At 50.5% G+C, this 16,848-nt stretch overlaps 1 protein-coding gene across 2 annotated transcripts in view; it reads left to right on the forward strand.

Annotated features, from left to right (window-relative positions):
* Positions 1-8,049: 8,049 nt before the first annotated feature.
* Tshz3 (teashirt zinc finger homeobox 3) overlaps positions 8,050-16,848 on the forward strand; it is an 80,758-nt gene continuing 71,959 nt past the window's right edge. The window contains exon 1 of one of the 2 annotated variants that reach the window (XM_029479958.1): positions 8,050-8,176. Coding sequence is in view for 1 of the 2 variants with exons in the window: in XM_021168073.2 (XP_021023732.1) it covers positions 14,221-14,260 (40 nt within the window). In the remaining variant the exon portion in view is untranslated. Of the gene's footprint in view, positions 8,177-14,090; positions 14,261-16,848 lie in introns of those variants that run through there. The other variant, XM_021168073.2, reaches the window with a different exon arrangement.

The following is a 16,848-nucleotide window of genomic DNA, read 5'->3' on the forward strand; positions in this document are numbered from 1 at the left end:
GGATTCCTGTTGATGAAACTGAGCCAGGACTTGGGATATCCTTATACCACAGAGACCCGGAGTATGTGTAAACTGGGGAATCCTTGGGCTGTAATTGGGCAATCTTCTGACAACTTAAGACAACTGAGCAATAGAGGGTTTTCCAGAAAAGTTGGGCATGAAGTCTCACCATTAGCTGAGGAGCAACTGGTTAGTGACGACGCCTACTGGGAGAGGGAGTTGGCTTTCTTTAAGGGTGTGTACCCTGGTGGGTCTAGTGTTCCAGTGGATGACTGCACAGCTAAGAGAGTACAGACAGCAATGAGGGGGCTGGCTGGGTTTGAAAAGACGTAAGGATGCCAGGTTAAGTGGACATGGAATGGGAGTAGATCTGGGAGAAGATGGAGGAGAGCGAATGGTATGAAAGCCTCAAGCTAATAATAATAATAGTAATAAATTATATATACATGTAGAAAACTAACTGAGCAGAGGCTAGGGAGAAAGACAGCAAGCAGGAAGCTTTCCTGCATGGTTCTTTCTTATGCCATAGTTCCTGTCCTGGCTTCTCAAAATGCTGGACATGTTATCTGAAAGTATGAGATGAAATAATAAGCCCCGCTCCTCTGCCACATGCAAAAATAAATATAAATGAATAAATAAATAAACAAATAAATAAAAACAAAAGAAAAAAAGAACTGTTCTTGAAATGATACAAAGCATGTATCCAACAAAAGACAAGAAGAGGATGTGAACAGGCTCGGGAATCCAAATGATCGAAAATAGAAACAGGTGGTGTCAACCTCATTACAAAGCACAGAGAGAAATGTATACATCAAGAGACGGCAGCTCTAACCACCAGATTCAGAAGTCCTGAGAAGGAGAAGAACCACAGCTAAAAATGCCTCCTTGCTGACAAGGATGAAGAGGGAGGGGACACAGCAAGCCTTCTTGTGAGAGCGGAAATAGATGTAGCCATTTTAGCATGGCTATGTCAGACACTTGCGCACTCTGCAACCCAGCCACCCCACTGCTGCAAATGCACATCGGAATGTGTGCATTCTCACAGAGGATTGTATTCCCATTTCATGTTCAGAGACAGGATCTGTGTAGTGTGCAGCCTAGGCCACTCAAAATCACCTTACTACAGAATTCTGACATTACAACCACAGGATGTCTAGCTGTCGTTTTGTTTGTTTGTTTTGTTCTTTATTTTTAAATCATAACCCCCTGGAAAAGAAAAAAGTAGAAATAAATACAAATGCTGACTGAACTTTAATGTATCCCTGGTACAAAAATTTGAAAACAAACCAGCTATATATGACCACACCGTTGAGTCTCATAGACACTATAAAGTAAAGGACACAATAGAAACTGGCATTCAGTGTCATCCCACTTACACCTAAGTGTGCAGTAACAAGGAGAAGCACAGTGGTAGCAGGGCCCTCCAGGAAGCGGGACTGGCATTAGGAGGAGGTGGGGATTTTCAGTGCTGGCTGCAGCAAGTGTTCAAAACTTCTTCCCCACAGGGCTGGGGCTGAGGCACAGCCTCACTATGTAGGTCAAGCTGGCTTCAATTTTGAAATCCTCTTCTCTCACCTGTTTGAGTATTGTGATTACTAGCTGAGAACTGAAACATACATTTATTTATTTATTTATTATTTATTTATCTTAATCATATTTAAACACGCTCTCAACAATCCCACTTTTCTTTATCTTACACCATATATATGTATGTGCATGTGAATGTGTATGAGTATATGTGTGAATGTGTATGTATAAATATATATAGTCACTATGCATGTCAGGTTCTTTTTGGACTCACAATCCTCCTGCCTCAGCTTCTCCAGTGCTGGGAGAAGGTTTTAATTTTTTTTTTCTTTGCTCCTCTGTGTTTGTGAAGTGTCTCACACACGGTTATAGGAAGCCAGCAATGAGCCAGAGGAAATGTAGAAAAACGCCTAGCAGGGAGGGATGTGCAAGAAACCATTCTAGGCACTGAGTTCTCGGGCAATACTTTCCAGGAGAAAGAGAGCACCATGGCTCTCCAAGCCTGGTTTCTACTATTCCTTGCTGTTCCTGCATCCAGAGACCTTTTAAAGGTATATGCTTTTAAGCAAAGTATCAATTCTGTCTCTTGCACTTAATGAATGTTAATCTTACAGAGTGCTCTTCATGATTTAGTACATAGCTTGGAGCAGATTTATTCTTATACAAGTCTACAAAGACTTAAGGTGAGTGCCAGGATCCAAGAGCTTCTCTTTGCCTAGTGAGGTCTCAGCTAAACCCTCAGAGAAAAGAGATTCAGGGAACCACACCCATTGCCTCTTGGACAATAAACACATTCTGCAGGGGCTGAACATCAGCTTCATGCAGTTTCCATGCAGAAAAATCCCTTCATGTTCTCATCTGAACTAACTAGCTTACTTTTTATTTTAAATATAAGTCAAATACATCCATTTGCAAGAATGCATCGGCTTAGACAGGTGAAAGTGAAGCGGCCATCAGAAACTGAGAAGCTGAGACCATGAACCAGGAAACAGCAAGCACGGCTGAAATGCCAGCACTCAGGCCAGAGATGCTCTTGGGGCCAGAGAGCATCTCCAGGTCTACAGGGTGTGTCTGGCCTGAAACAGATCACTGTTAGAGGTAGCAATGATTGTGCCTCAACACAACTGTAAACTTACTTAAAACATTATGAGGTTTATTTTACAATCTTTTTTCCTTTGTTTTGTGGAATCCGATCATGTGGTTCTCCGGCATGAACTTTGTAGATGACAACGTGTGCCACACTATCAAAAGGTTGGACACACCTGGCAGGCTCTAGGCTACTTTGGCCTATATAGAGGCCTTGTTTGGACACTGACTGAATCTTTTTTAAAAGTCAGGAACATGTATAATAAATGGTGGGCATCAAATGTTTAGGGGAATTCATTACTCAAATCTTGTATGTATTTTCGTATAAAGAAGTTGTGTATTAAGACTGACAGAGTTCATGTATCCATGTAAACCCAATTCCCTGAATTCAAGTTATATGAATATAAATGTATGCAAATGCAAAATATACAGTACACGTGAATACAAATGTACATGAACATATATGTGCAAAAGATAATCAAATAAATACAAACATAAACATATACCCACATACACAGACAGATTCCAGGGTAAAACATTGGTCTGTATTATGTTTGTATGCACAATTTGGATCCCATTACAGAATCAGTGGAGATCTGGTGAGGTGGCTCAGTGGGTTAGGGGTGCTTGCTGCCAAACCTGATGACCTGAGTTCAATCCTAGAGACCCACATAATAGAGGGAGACAAGTAACTCCTACAAGTTGCCCTGTGACCTCCACGTACACACACACACACACACACACACACACACACACACACACACAGAGAGAGATATTAATGCAATAATTTTAAAAATTTCATGTGTATGGATGTTTTGCCTACATGTGTGTTTGTGCACCATTAAAACAACTGCTGCCCAAGAAGGCCAGACAGGTCACTCAGTTTCCTCGAACTGGAGTTAAAGATGGTTGTGAGCTGCCATGTGAGTGCTGTGAAATAAACCCAAGTTCTTTGGAAGAACAGCCAGTGCTCTTAACCATTGAGCCATCTCTCCAGACTGTGTGTGTATGTGTGTGTGTGTGTCAGAGGCAGGGTTGTCATTGTCTAACATTTATCTGTGACTCAGCTGTAGAGCACCTGCCTCACCTGTACACGGCCCTCTGTTCATTCTCAGCAACCATCACCATCTCCCCACCCCTCCAAAAAAGAGAGAAAGAAACAGAAAAGAGAAGAGCTGAGGATTTGGGTGGAATTCACCTATAGCTGAATAATTAAGGAACAGCTGCATCCTCAGAACAAATTGACCTTTTCATCAAGTTACAAAACATTAAAGGTTAAAGAATGTTTGAAAGGAAGTTAATACTTTTAAAAACACTGGAAAAATTGCCATCTGCTCCAAGGCCTGACCAAAACTGAGAGGAAAGTGCCAGGTGGTCCTTGGGAGCCTCAGCAGGTTTAGCTTCAGCTCAGAACCATGAATGAAGCTGCCTCCTCCTCTTCCTCTTCTTCCTCCTCCTCCAGAGCCAGGAAGCAGGGCTTGTAACCCATGATCTCACTGCACCTGAGCTCAGGAGAGGAACCCCTTAGCAGGCTGCTCCTAATTGCAGTCTCAGAGCCATACTCCTCTCTCATGAGGAGAGCAAATCAATGGGAGTGTCAAATTCTCCCAGCTTCTATATTCCATCTGACCTGGATGGTGCAAATTCCACTTGCCGCTAACAGGGAAAATAGAAATATCATCGCAGCGAAGCACTTCCTCTAATGAGTGCATAGAAAGGTCTGAGGGAACCTCCTTATCAGCCCCTGCAAATGCCTTGCTCTTCCCCCAAAGCAGCTCCCTCTTTCTTCCCTTGCCCTGCCCCAGACCTGCTCACTCTTGCTTGTATCCTTTGTCTGTCCGCGAGGTCTGACCCTGTGACTGTTATTCTCAGGCTGGCTTTAGGGGCACCACCATGGGATGGTTGACTAGTGTGTACCAGGCTCTGCAACAAGGCAACAGCATGTTTGCAGCGAGGGCAGCCCTAGAGAAGCAGCAGCTAGATGCCTCTCTCACATCCTAGGCTGAGATCGCCAGAAGCTTGGGAATAGCTCCCGTTTTGATTAGGGATTTTTCTCCTTAGGTCCCAGGTGCTTCAGTTACTGGGTGAGTTGTGGACCAAGTATTCAACCTCCATTACTAATACCAAAGCTTGCACTCGCATGCCAGGAATGGGTGTGATGCATATATGTGAAGAGTGGGCCTTCTGTGTGCATGATGTCTTCCTAAGAGGAACTGAATGACTGGTTCAGAGGACGTGAGGCTCTGGGCTGGGCTACAGAGTCACTCTCTGTGTTCCTACCTGTCCATGTAGCTGTTTGCATTTATGGAAAGGATCGAGTGACAAACTTCAATGCTGGAGGGTGATCAGGACACACTGAGGGGGCCTCATCTTTCCTGGCCCAGAGGTGAAGCCTGAGAATGACCAAGGAAGGACTTCCTGAGACATAGTCAAAAATGACCCAGCCTGCCAAGTATAGGCACATCTCTTCCCAGGCCCTTCCTTGTGGGAACTCTGATCAAGCACACAAGCTAGCAGTAAGAGAAAATGTCCTTTTGTATCTGGACCAAACTTGGCTACCAGCTGTGTTACATTATGCATTCCCCCACTGGGCCGAAGATCAAAATCTCCTCTCTTTGGCCAACACCCCTTAAGATCCTGAATGACAGAAACAGCCCATGCATTAGTCACCTCATGTTGGACATGCAGATAAAACCTGCTAAGTGATCCAAAATCAAAATCAACTCTCTCCCATATTTGAATCGGCAACTAATATTTTTCCTTGGGTTAGCCTGCAGCTCAGGTTAGCCCCACATTCTGAATCCTCCTACCTTAGATTTCAGAATGCTGGGATTGTAAACTGTGAGACAGCAAGCCGAGATTATAGCTTGGTGTCCTTACAGTTCTTGAGCCAGCCTGGGGCCAGGCTCTGCAAGGCTCTGATCCTCCCAGAGAGACTCCTTGGTTGGTAGCCAAGAAGGACAGCTGTAGTTAACTGACTTCTGCTTAGCATGTCGAGGGGAGAAATGCTTAAGGGGACTCATGCCACTTCTTAAAGACCCTTGTGGCCTGGAGAAAGAGCTGGGAATTAAGCACTGTCTAGGGCAACTAGGCCCATCTCTAAGCCTTGTGATGGGAGAGGGGTGAGAGTGCTTATCATTCCATAGCAGACTACAGAAACAGTACTACCCTTCAGGTTAAGGCTGGCACACAGTAGGAAGGCACTGCAGAGAGACCCCCATACATTCCTATGAACTGAGTCAGGTCTCCCACGCGGGACCCAGACCAGAAGATGGGCTCGCCAGGTTCCTGAGAAGACCAAGAGTCCCTGGCCACCAGTGGTACTCCTATTTAAAAGCTAGTTCCCTTTATATCCTCTGGCATATCCCATGTAGGGTTTCCATTTGCTGACTAGTAATTTATAAGTTCCCATTTGTACATACTCAGAGCGCTGCCTTGAGCCTGGGTGCTTTCTCCCTTAATATCCCTGACCAGATGAGTTCTGCCTGCTGAGGCTCCTACCAAGATCTAGGCAGAGCCTGTGTCCCCACTCCCAGGAGCAAAGCCACACACAGTTGGTGTCCTGTGACATCTCAGGCCTGATGAAAGTTGAGAGTCTAACATAGCTCTAAACTAGGCTATCTTCCCTGCCTGTTGGTATGGAATCTTTCCCCTCATGGAAGCTTAGATCTATCTGCTCCAGGATTTTAGTATTGGGAAGACTGCTGTGGTCAGAGATGAGCCGAGGGCCAGCACAGCAACCATATTATTAGAAAGGGTCTAGGGCTCGCCTAAGTTGCTGAGAGTCTCCATCTGATTCTGCAATCCTGCTGATTTAAGTGCAAGAGATAGAGGCTCTAAGACATTCCTAATCCACTTGGCCAACCCTAACGCCTTCCAGTGCCCAAGAGCACCTGTAGAGTGTTACCTCCCTTTCCCCCAAACTCTCCCACCCTCCTCTCCCAGAAGGGCCACGCTTTGTCCCGCCTCTTGGGGGCGCTAAAGGAGAGGTGGCAAGGCCAGTTTCTGCTCCTGCTCAAAGGGGGAGCCCCAGGGACTTCACCACACTCCCACCCCCCGCCCCGCGTGCCTAATTTGAATATTTCATTGGCTGCCGCCAGTCTGGTCAATTTATCATGCAAATGCGGGTGCCCTCCGCGCCAGAGAGGAGCCACCGCCCGCGCTGGAGAGCGGCGCCCGATTGGTGGCGCAGACAGCGGCATTTGTAATGTTTTTCTTTGGGCATTAGAGTCATTTACCAATGCCATCGCGGGAACTCTAGGCAGTGCATCACAAGCCACTTAAAGGGTTTTATTGGCAGCTTTGAAACTTCTTAACATGTTCTTTTGTTTTAAACCAGGTGTCGACCAGAGGCTGACCTTTTCCTCACCCTCTCCCTCCACCCCAAAAGCCAGGAACCTCACAAACTGCTTAGTTCCCTCAGAAATAGTGCACAGGGTGGTGCACTTGGGAAGAAAACAAAACAAAACTCATAGATTCAAAAGGAATGCCCTGAGAATTTTTATGACGGTCAAGGAGTGACTCTTCGAAAGAGAGAACAGAGCAGTAAAACAGAAAGGGAAAAAGAGGGAAGAACGCTCAAGAGACAGAAGGCAGACAACAGCTAAGACAAAATTTAGTAAGAGCGTCTGTGCAGGGTGTGCATAGATCTTTAGATCTTCTAGGCAGAAGAGCCCTGGGGCCAGATACCACTTGCATACGTGCCGCCTTGACCTTCTGGCACCCTATAGTCCAAATACAAGTGATATTTACTAAGTTTCAAAACAGATACAAGAGAAAAGAATAAAGCTCCTTGCCCCTCTTTACCTGCCCCCATTCAGTGCTGCGTTTGGTCTTCCCTGTTTGGGAAGTGGGAACAGTCGCAACACCATCTTGAGTTAGACAGAAGAGAGGAGCGATGTAGGAAGAGAGAAAGGGGAACGGGATTTATCGTGGTCTGGTAACTCCCCTATCCAGTTAATAAGGTCATCTTGTTAGGAAGGTGGGCTCTATTTGGTCCTCAATGACTCGGTGTTTTGACTGCTGGGACCTTGTTCCCCCCTTTATTCGAAGAGCGGAAGAGCTAAAGAGCCGAGTTCAGACCAGCATAGGGTCACTAACATCCGCGAGCTCCCGCCACCGCGCGGGAGCAGGTGGGCATCTCCCATATCCACATCAGCAAAGAGATAGCCATTCCTGGCCAGGGGTGAGTCTCACTCTTGGCCAAGGGTGAGTCTCTACGTGGCCAGCATCAGCTATCTTGAATATAGGTTTTGTTTGTTTTTTAAATGTCCAAATGGTTTCTATAACTCTATTTCACTCAGTGGAGCTGGAGCGAGAGCATGCAATGATGTAGGGGGGATTTGGAGGAAATTCAACCTTAGAACCCAAGTCCGAAGGTAGGAATCTGACCAAAGGGCATTTTCCTTGGAAACTCTGCTCTTGAAAGAAGCTTAAAGCAGCTCTGTCCTGTTAAGACCGAAGTACAAAGACTTTCAGTTTTCTCCATTTAACCGGCGGTCTCCAAAAAGTTTTCCCGTAACTTCGGTAAACGAATGAAAAAACATTTCGGAAGAAAATGGAGGTATTTGAAAATAGGGCTGGGGGAGGGAAGAAGGGATGCGGGGCCGGAACAGTGGGTAACGAAGCTGCCTGGCTTACGGACTCAACCCCACCCAAGAACATCTCCTGTCCCTCTGCTGTTAGGTTTAGTTTCTGTTGAGCTTTTCTTTAAGCTAACTGCCCAGGAATCTAGGATGGGGAGTGGAGATGAAGCAAAAGGAAGGGGAAACAGCAGGCACCAGCTTTCTTGGGGGATGGAAAGCTATACCTCTGGGATTTATAACCAAAGTCCTCGCTAATCTAGTGAACTAGTTTCCAACCTGCCCCATCTGCATCCCGGAATCCCGGGACTGATCACCAGCAGCCAGGCTACCTAGGAAGCCCAACAGCCTTTTTGCTTTCAAGTCAGAGTTCAGCTAAAAACCCACAGACTTGCACTGGCCATGTGGTCAAAGTTGGGTCTTTTCTTCTGAGTCCCAAGACATAAGAAATTAGCAAACTAGATATGATGCCAGGAGGGGGATGGAAGTGTGTGCCTGCATAGATGTGGCTGTGTCTTCCTGTGTTGGATTTGGGAGGTGCTTATAGTTCTTGGTTTTGCATAAAGCCATTCTCTTCCTTTTCTTACACGACTGTCACCCACCCTTAGTCTCATTCTCCTTGCACCTGATGCAGCTCTCCAGAAGCTGGGGAGAAAGTGGCATTAATATGCCTAATCTACTGCCCTGATTTTCAAAGGTTTATTTCAAGTTCAAACTGTAAACGTTCTTGGGGAGAATTTACAAACAAAACATCTGGTTTCTTAAAACAAAGCTACCAGGAAAAGGAGAAACAAACTTTCCCTGCCGTGAGAAAGTACCTTTAGCAAACAGGCTAAAGCCTGACTCAGGCCCTCCTAACCTCCGCCTCTGGCAGGGACTGAAGCCCAGTTGCTGGTTGAGGTAGGAACCTTAGGACACATGGCATTTTTCCACCACTGCCTAACCCAGAAAAGTGAGGAGGAAAAAAAAGCAGGTCCATGAGGCTTCTGACCATTTCAGGCTGGAGATGAATTAGTCCTGGGGCCTCTTGTCAGGGCCCACCCCTGGGTTGTTGCCAAAGGCCCATGCCATCACCAAAGTCTCCCAGAGTCCTTGTCCTTCAAGATGATCCTTCCACGGACTCAGCATGTACCCCCTCTGAGGTCAGATTTTAGGCCCCACATGTCTGAGAGACATCAGCCAGCCCTAGCTCCTGGTCCTGGAATGATGACATTCAGGATTTTTTCTTCTAGGTGGGCACTCAACTAAGAGACACTGCAGCCTTCCTAGGACCAGAAGGGCTGTCATTTAGTGGCCACCTAGAACACAAAATTGTCTGCCTCCAGGCATGGCCAAGCCCCTACTTCCCATCATACAACTGTAAACAGTATACTGGGCAGTGGGGGCAGAGGGCTAGACTCCTTGCACCTCAGAACACTGTTTTGAGCCATGTCTCTAATTTATATACCTCACCCTCAAGGGGCTCAGGCTAGCCAAGGTGGATGAAACTTATGATAAACGGTCCTAGGAATGGAAACCTAGGGCTCAAAATTGGAAAAGCTTGGTAGGGTGTTTCACCCCTGACCTAGACAACTCTCTCTGGGAGTGTTCTGGAGATTCAGCAGGAGGTAGAGGACCTCTGAGTCTTAGATGCAGTCTCAGGGGTGCTCAAGATTGCTGCCTTGGCTCCTGGGAACGTGAAGGGGTCGTAATCTGATGACCCAGTTTCAAGGTGAGTCTCCTGACCGAGATGCCAGCTCTCAGTTTCCCCCATGGGCTGGCACTGAGCGTTTAGATGTTTCTCTTTATTCAGCTCCTTCCTTCCTCTGTCTATTTTTAGGGGCTTAAGAAATTATTCTCAGAAACGCGACACCTCCCAAAGGTAGATGTATTTAACTTAAGACATTTACTACCCAGCATAATTCAAAGTAGTCCAGAAGTTCCTAGGTTCTTGCACAGACACTGAAAACCTATTGTTGCTTTAAAAAAAGATAACCGTGTCTCTGTGAAGAGTAGAGGGAACGATTTCTACATAGTAGATCTTTCACAGAATTCTATATCCTCTACCATGCTCAGGCTTTTCCGCCCTCTAGTAGAGTGAGAAAACAGCTGGACCGCTGGATGAGGCGGTGCAAGGAGCCGCGACATCTTACAGCACAAGTTACTTTCCTGAGCGTGCCTATGCAACCCTTCTCTGGCCTTTCCCAGAACCTAGCAACCCTTAGAGCTTGCCTGAACGCCGCTCTTTCCCCAGCGGAATCCCCTAACCGCGATATGAACTGAAGAAAGGGTTGCTTGCCACCAGGACAGTCGACAGAAAAATATTTACAATAATAAAGTCAGGTCAAATGCCAGGCAGACTTCATTCAGACGTCAGAGAAGTAGGACCCCACACATACCCTTCCCCTAGGGTTCTTAAAGAATCGAAAGGCCTCTGGGAGGAACAGACTCATGGGAACACCTGTGCTTGTGTGTTTACCATCTGAGTAGCTCCAGAAGGAGCAGAAAGCAAAGAAGTACAATAGGAAGAACTCGAAAATGCAGCCTCGGCAGCCAGGAATTATCTGCAAGCTCTGGTTTCTCAAACATATGGCCCTGCCCTTTTTTTTTTTTTTTTTCTGTAATGACATGTGAAGTTCAGAGTTACTACTACCAGACGCCATTTCTTCCTAAACAGAGCCCTTCACTTTCACGGAGAGTCCACCAGTTGGCATTTCTCCATGTCAGGCCCTGGAAACAGCAGTCAGCCCGGCTATACAAAGTTTTTATTGTTGAAATCTTGCTAGGTGCAGAGGGGCAAACCCCACAACCTAGCACCTCGCCAGGTTAAGGAAGTTAAGATCCTGCATTCAGGTAGCATTCAGGTAGCTTCGGGGTCTACTTTGTGTTGGGTGAGAATTTGGGGAACCCTTCTCTTTTAGTTACACCCAACCTTACAGAAGGGAAGATAAATCCTAGGGAAATATAAGGAGTAGGCTGACCTTGCCCACTTTCGCTGTTCCAATGTTCCATCCGTAGAACGACCTGAAAAGCTATGCACATGTTGGGATCCCCCAAATTAAAGGTGAATGGGTGCATGTAGCTAAAAGAACTCAGCAGAAATGGGAATCCAGGCGGTGCCAAGACGGCCGAGTCTGTTTGAGTGCCCCATCGGGCAAGGCAGTGTGGTCGCAGCGTGCACTCCGCACAGCCCGTGTTGTGCGTGACAGGCTGTCGCTGCAATGTGCAGTCCATTGACACTGATGGATGCGCCAATGGTTGGACGGACAGATGTTAGGGCGGATCACACAGTGCGCGGCGCCTGAGCAGGGAGGGCTAGGCACTGGCGAGCAGGGGTGAGGACGGGCGACAGGGGAGCCGCTTGGGTCACGGCACGAGGGTATGAGGGGTGGGGTGGGCAGCGAGAGAACGAAGGTTGAGAGAGCACCAAAAGAAAGCAAAAGGAGAGGGAAGCATCCTTTGGGCGAACTCCCGGTGCGCGGTACCCAGCGCTATGAACACGTCGCCGCCGCCGGCGTGCCTAGATGGGCTCTCCCCGCTTTGAATGTAAGCCAGACCTTCTGGGTCTGACCTCCAGGGACAACGACCCTACTTCAGGTCAGAGGGGCGCCGCGGCCACCTGAACCGTAAGGCCAACGGCGGGGCCAGCCGACTCACCGATCCCTCGCTCGCAAGAAGCTTTACGCGCCGGGGCCCGCGTCTCCATGGCCTGGAGGAGACGCCGCTTCGGCCTCTGAGGCCGCAGGCATCAGGCACCCCAGGCGCACCCACCCACGGGTACACGACACACACAGAGGCAGCTCGGGAGCTCAGCCGCAGCCGGCTTCTGGCTCTCGACTCCGCCCGGGATCCACGCCGGGTTAACTCAACTCTCGAGCGCCTAGGCGCTGGAGCCGGCTTTATAGCCCCGGAGGACAGCAGCCACACATCTGCATTCAGGGAGGCGTCTGGACCCAGCCCAAGCCGGCCGGCCGGGGGCGAGCGGAGACTTTTGATCTTACCGGTAGGGTGAGATCTTGGTCTCCTGGTCTATAAGAAAAAGAAAGCACGCTGTGAACTTTTAAAACAAACTTGAAAAACCAACCACAAAGAAAGCATGAAAAAGAGACAGGGCTGAAGAAGAGGGAAGAGAAGAATAAGTTTAAAATAAGAGGAAGAAGAAGAAAAAAAGAAGCAAGAAAGGAAGGCCAGGGTTTGCAGCACCCAGTGCGCTCAGGCAGCTAGTCCTGGGGCGCAGGGCGCCGGCCCTCGGGTAGACTGTGGGCCTCGAGGCTCGCGTGGGTTTCAGGGCCCCAGCCGGCGCACCCAGATATAGTGCTGCTCCCGGGAGCTGGGGGCCTAGAGGCCACCCCAGCCACCGCCGCCCGGAGCCCGCTGCGCCGCGGCCGCCCCATTCCCGGCCTAAGAGCTGGCCCAGGGAGACGCAATCGAGCCCGCAGCGCATCGATGCGCCGCCGCCCGCGCCTCTCAAGCTCTGGCTGGCGCTCAGCCGCCACCGCTCGAGGGTCGCCCGCGTGAATTCCAGCCCACCCGCGCCCTCACCACCAGAGTAAGTGAGCCCACGTCGCCCTGTCGCCACCGCAGCCTTCCAGCCGCCTCCTTCCCGGGGCACATCGGCCGAGTCTGCCCGGAGCCTTTGCGACCCCAATCACCCAATCAATAATCAATCCCCTTCCTCCAAAACTGCCCCTAAGCCGGGAGCGGCTGGGGCAGTACCCTGTCCAGGGCGCACCTCGGCGGGGGATGGGCAGGGGAGCCCGAGTTTCTTCTCCCTCCCCCGTTCCCGCCTTGGCAACCTCCGACGCCATGGGTGGGGGGCGCGGCCAGGAGCCCAAGGGGGTGAGAAGCGGGGTGCTGAGACGGTGATCGTCCCAAAGTCAGTAAAGGAAACTTGGAGGTGCCCCCTCCCATGCTTACCCCCGAAACAAGCCTGGGAAAGTTTGTGGCGGGGGGTTGGGCGGGGGAACGGAAGGAGGTAGCCACTGTAGGTCCCAGGAGAGGAGACCCAGAGCCCACACCCATGTCAGCCCGCACATCTTCTCTCCAGGGCACCCCCAAGGCCCTGGCATCTTTGATAGGGGTACCATCCCAAGTAGGGGAGCGCTCTGGGTCTGCACGCGGCGGCTGGAGAGGAGTGTGGGCCGGGAGGGGCAGCCGGGAGCAGCCCGGGGTTGAGCCCGGGTGGGGAAGAGGGATGGGCGGGGGCTGTGGGCGCCCCGGGACGCGCTCCGCAGGGCGGACCCCGCGCCTTTGCGAGAGCGCTCGGGGCGGAGACGGAGGGCCAGCTCCGGGTGTCTGGACTTGGGCTGGGGGCCCTGGGCAGGCGTCCGGGCCAGGACCCAGGCTGGGGGCGCCTCCGCGGGCAGGCGAGTGACACGATCATCTCCTTTTCCTTTAAGCTTGCCTGTTGCCGACGCCGCCGCTCCAGCCGCGCCGTGGGCAGAAGACTGGACCGCTGAGCCCCGGGCCGCGGCGGCGGCGGCTGCGCCCCCCCTCCACCCCCCCCGGATGCCTTGACCTCCCTGCCTGGGGGCGGGAAGCGGGGCAGGACCGACCGGGGTCGCTCCTGGGCTCCTCCTCTCATCTCTCTGCCCGCCTTCTCCTCCTTCACTCCCCGCCCCCCAGCCCCGAACCCCGCGCACCTCGTCTGGGGACGGGGCGGGGGGGGGGGCAGGGCGACCGCTCCTCCCCGCCCCCTCCTCCTCGGGCCTCTGGAGCGATTTGTCAAACTTCCCATTCCGCCGGCAGCGCGGTCCTCCTCCTCCTCCTCCTCTGCCTCCTCCTCCCCCTCGCGCTCCTCCTTCCCCGCGCCTCCCTTGCCCGCCCTCCTTCCCTCCGCACGTTCGGGGATCGCGGCGGAGCGCAGCGAGGGGGGGACGCGGAGAGCCGGGGCGCAGCAGCATCCTGCGGGCGGCCGCTCTCCGGGGGGGAGGCTGCGAGCAGGCCCGCCTCGCCCCCCCCCCCGCCGCCCCTCCCTCCCTCGGCTCAGCCCGGCAGCGGCGGCGGCGGCGGCGGCGGCGGCGGTGGCAGTCGCGGGAGAAGCATCATGCCGAGGAGGAAGCAGCAGGCGCCCCGGCGCGCAGCAGGTACGAGCGGCTTCCCCTTCCTCCTCCGGTCCTCCTCCTCTTCCTCTGCTCGCGCCGCGCCTCTGGGCCGCCGGCCCCCGCGTTGCTCGCCGCACTCCTCGCCTCTCTCTTTTTCTGTCTGTCTCTGCGGGCGCAGAGTAACTCCGGGAGCCCGGCTGGCTCGGGGCTCTCCTGCCCGGGTGCGCGCGCCCCCCAGTTGCCCGGCTATGTTCTTCGCTCGACCGGCTCGCACACCCTCCTGGGGACAACCGAGCCGGCTTAGGTCCCCGCCTCTGCCGATCGGGCTGCAGCGGGGAAGGCGCTCTCCAACCCGTGCCTTTTGGTGGGGGGCGGGCGGGGTCACCTGAGTTCTCTGGGACATCTTCCGCGTTGTCCCGGGCAGTACCCGGTGACTACCGGGACCAGAGCGAGCAAGAGTGAGCTAGCGGATCCCTCTGGCCACCTTACTGCTAATTCGATTGATTCTTCATTTATTGGGCCCAAACCGGGTACAGCGGTGGAAACCAGAGCGCACTGGGTCTGGGTATTGTCAGATGACTGTCAGGTCAGTGTTGGATGCTGACATTTCCTCCATTCCTGAATGTCTTCTTACCCCCTCCCTCTCTTTCCGCTGCTGCTCCCTACCCTTTTCTAGCACTTAGTTCTGGGACATATCTGAGTACTCCCCCCTCCCTCTCTTTTTCTGCCAGGAACGTCAACTCCTGTTAGGACTGAGCTGATTTTTTTTTTCCTTCTGGAAAAGAGATTCATTGAAAACAAAACAAAACCCACACACATAACATTATTTTGCAATAATGTCGGTTGGGGGCACGTTGGCTGGAAGAAGGGTTTCTGGCCGGTTGCCACCCTTGATTTGATGACTGATTGATCGCCCGTCATGCCTGTGCCTTTGATCTATTCATTCCCAATAAACATCAATAAATCACTTGCAATAGTGAGGCCAAGCTCCGTGACGTCAGGAGGGCCCTGTCAGTGCAACTTCAGGGATTTGGGGCGGCTTGCCGAGAGAGGACCACATATGGACGTGATGTATTTTGATATGAATAACACTCAGACGTGCAGAGGATCAGACGCTGCCTGAAGGGGAAGGTTACTTAGGAGTCCTTTTCTTTAATCTTCTTTCTTCTCACTTCTCTTTTGATAAAAGAGGGGAGGGCTGAGAGAAGAAGGGTCACCGAGGTAATGTTCCACGTGCTGGTGGGATACAGGCTAGTGATGGTGCTAGGTAGGCTGCTGCTGCTGCTGCTGTTGATGATTACCATCAGACCAGCCAGGCTCCCACCTCAGCTGCACTCTGGCCTCCAGTCTCTTTACCAGGGTCACAGGGAAGCAACCATAAGGTACTTCTCCCAGAAGTGTATTGGTCTGACAGTGTTGTGAAGAAACCTTGGGGGGGGGGGGGTTCAACTTGGTTTGGTGCATAGAATGAAGGCATGTTTTCCCTCTATACTCTCAGTGTTACCCAAATTTAGAAAGTTTGAAGATCCCAACAGAGAACTCACCTCCTCACTGATGCTGCCTGCTCATCCCACCTCCTCCTTTAAATTCCAAGCTTTTTAGCAGTGAGCTTATCTACCCAAAATAAACTCTAAAACTTTGGAGGCATCCTTTACAAAGTTGGGTAGTAGGAATGTCTTGGGCTTCTTCCAGTCTGGATTTTTTTTTCTTTCTTTTTCGGGTACACATTTTTTAAGGTATCCGTGCCTCCATCCAATGAAACATATGTGGTTACATCTTTACATTTATTTTGAACTCTGTAGCTCTTCTTTACTGCTCCACCCAGACCATAGGACAATTTTCTCAAACGTGCTGTTGGTTTGATTTTTAAAATTTTTTTTTATTATTTTTATTTTTATTTTTAAGCAACCTGTTCACTAACCTTTTTGCACTTCTAAGCCAGCCAGGAAATCTCAGGTCAGTTAAGGAAAATTCATTATATAAAAACTTGACTGCCCGACTAATGGGAGATGGAAGAATGGCTTTGCTCTATCAAAATGACCCGTCAAAACGACTTTGTTTCATATTTGATTTAATTGTCTCTCTCCTGACAGGCACATTCATCAATAGCTTAATGGTCAATCAGAAGTTGGCAGAATGAGTGCTTTCTTTCTTTCTCATACTCTGGTTTTGGATTTACTTTATCAGAATGCCTCTGCCTAATGGACTCGTGGAGGAGGGGGTGCAGGATGGCTGAAGGGCTCCACACAAAACCATTCCACGGTTAGGATGCTTGTGAGATGCCCAGGCCAGTAAGTGAGCTGTGCTGTGCAGGGTGCTGCTTTGTTTTGTGTGCTTGTTTGCATAGATGGACTAGGAACTTCTCTGCTTCCCTCCTTTTTTTTTTTTTTTTTTAGTTCTCGAAGCTGCTTTGGTGACATCCTGGGAGCGATAACAAATTGATTGCTTTGTACTGATAGAGAGACGGTGGGAAAAAGAAAGATGTCTGCTGATTGGTGACTGGAAATCCTGTCCACAGCAACCTTGAGAATACTGGAGAACAACCCACCCCCCCCTCCCCAAAACTGAAAGGTCCGCTCAGCCATAAAAAAAGAAAAGTTGTTTTGCCAGCTTCATTAGTGTTCACCTAA

Source organism: Mus caroli, chromosome 7 (assembly GCF_900094665.2).
Source record: "Mus caroli chromosome 7, CAROLI_EIJ_v1.1, whole genome shotgun sequence".
In the NCBI taxonomy this organism is placed as follows: Eukaryota; Metazoa; Chordata; class Mammalia; order Rodentia; family Muridae; genus Mus; species Mus caroli.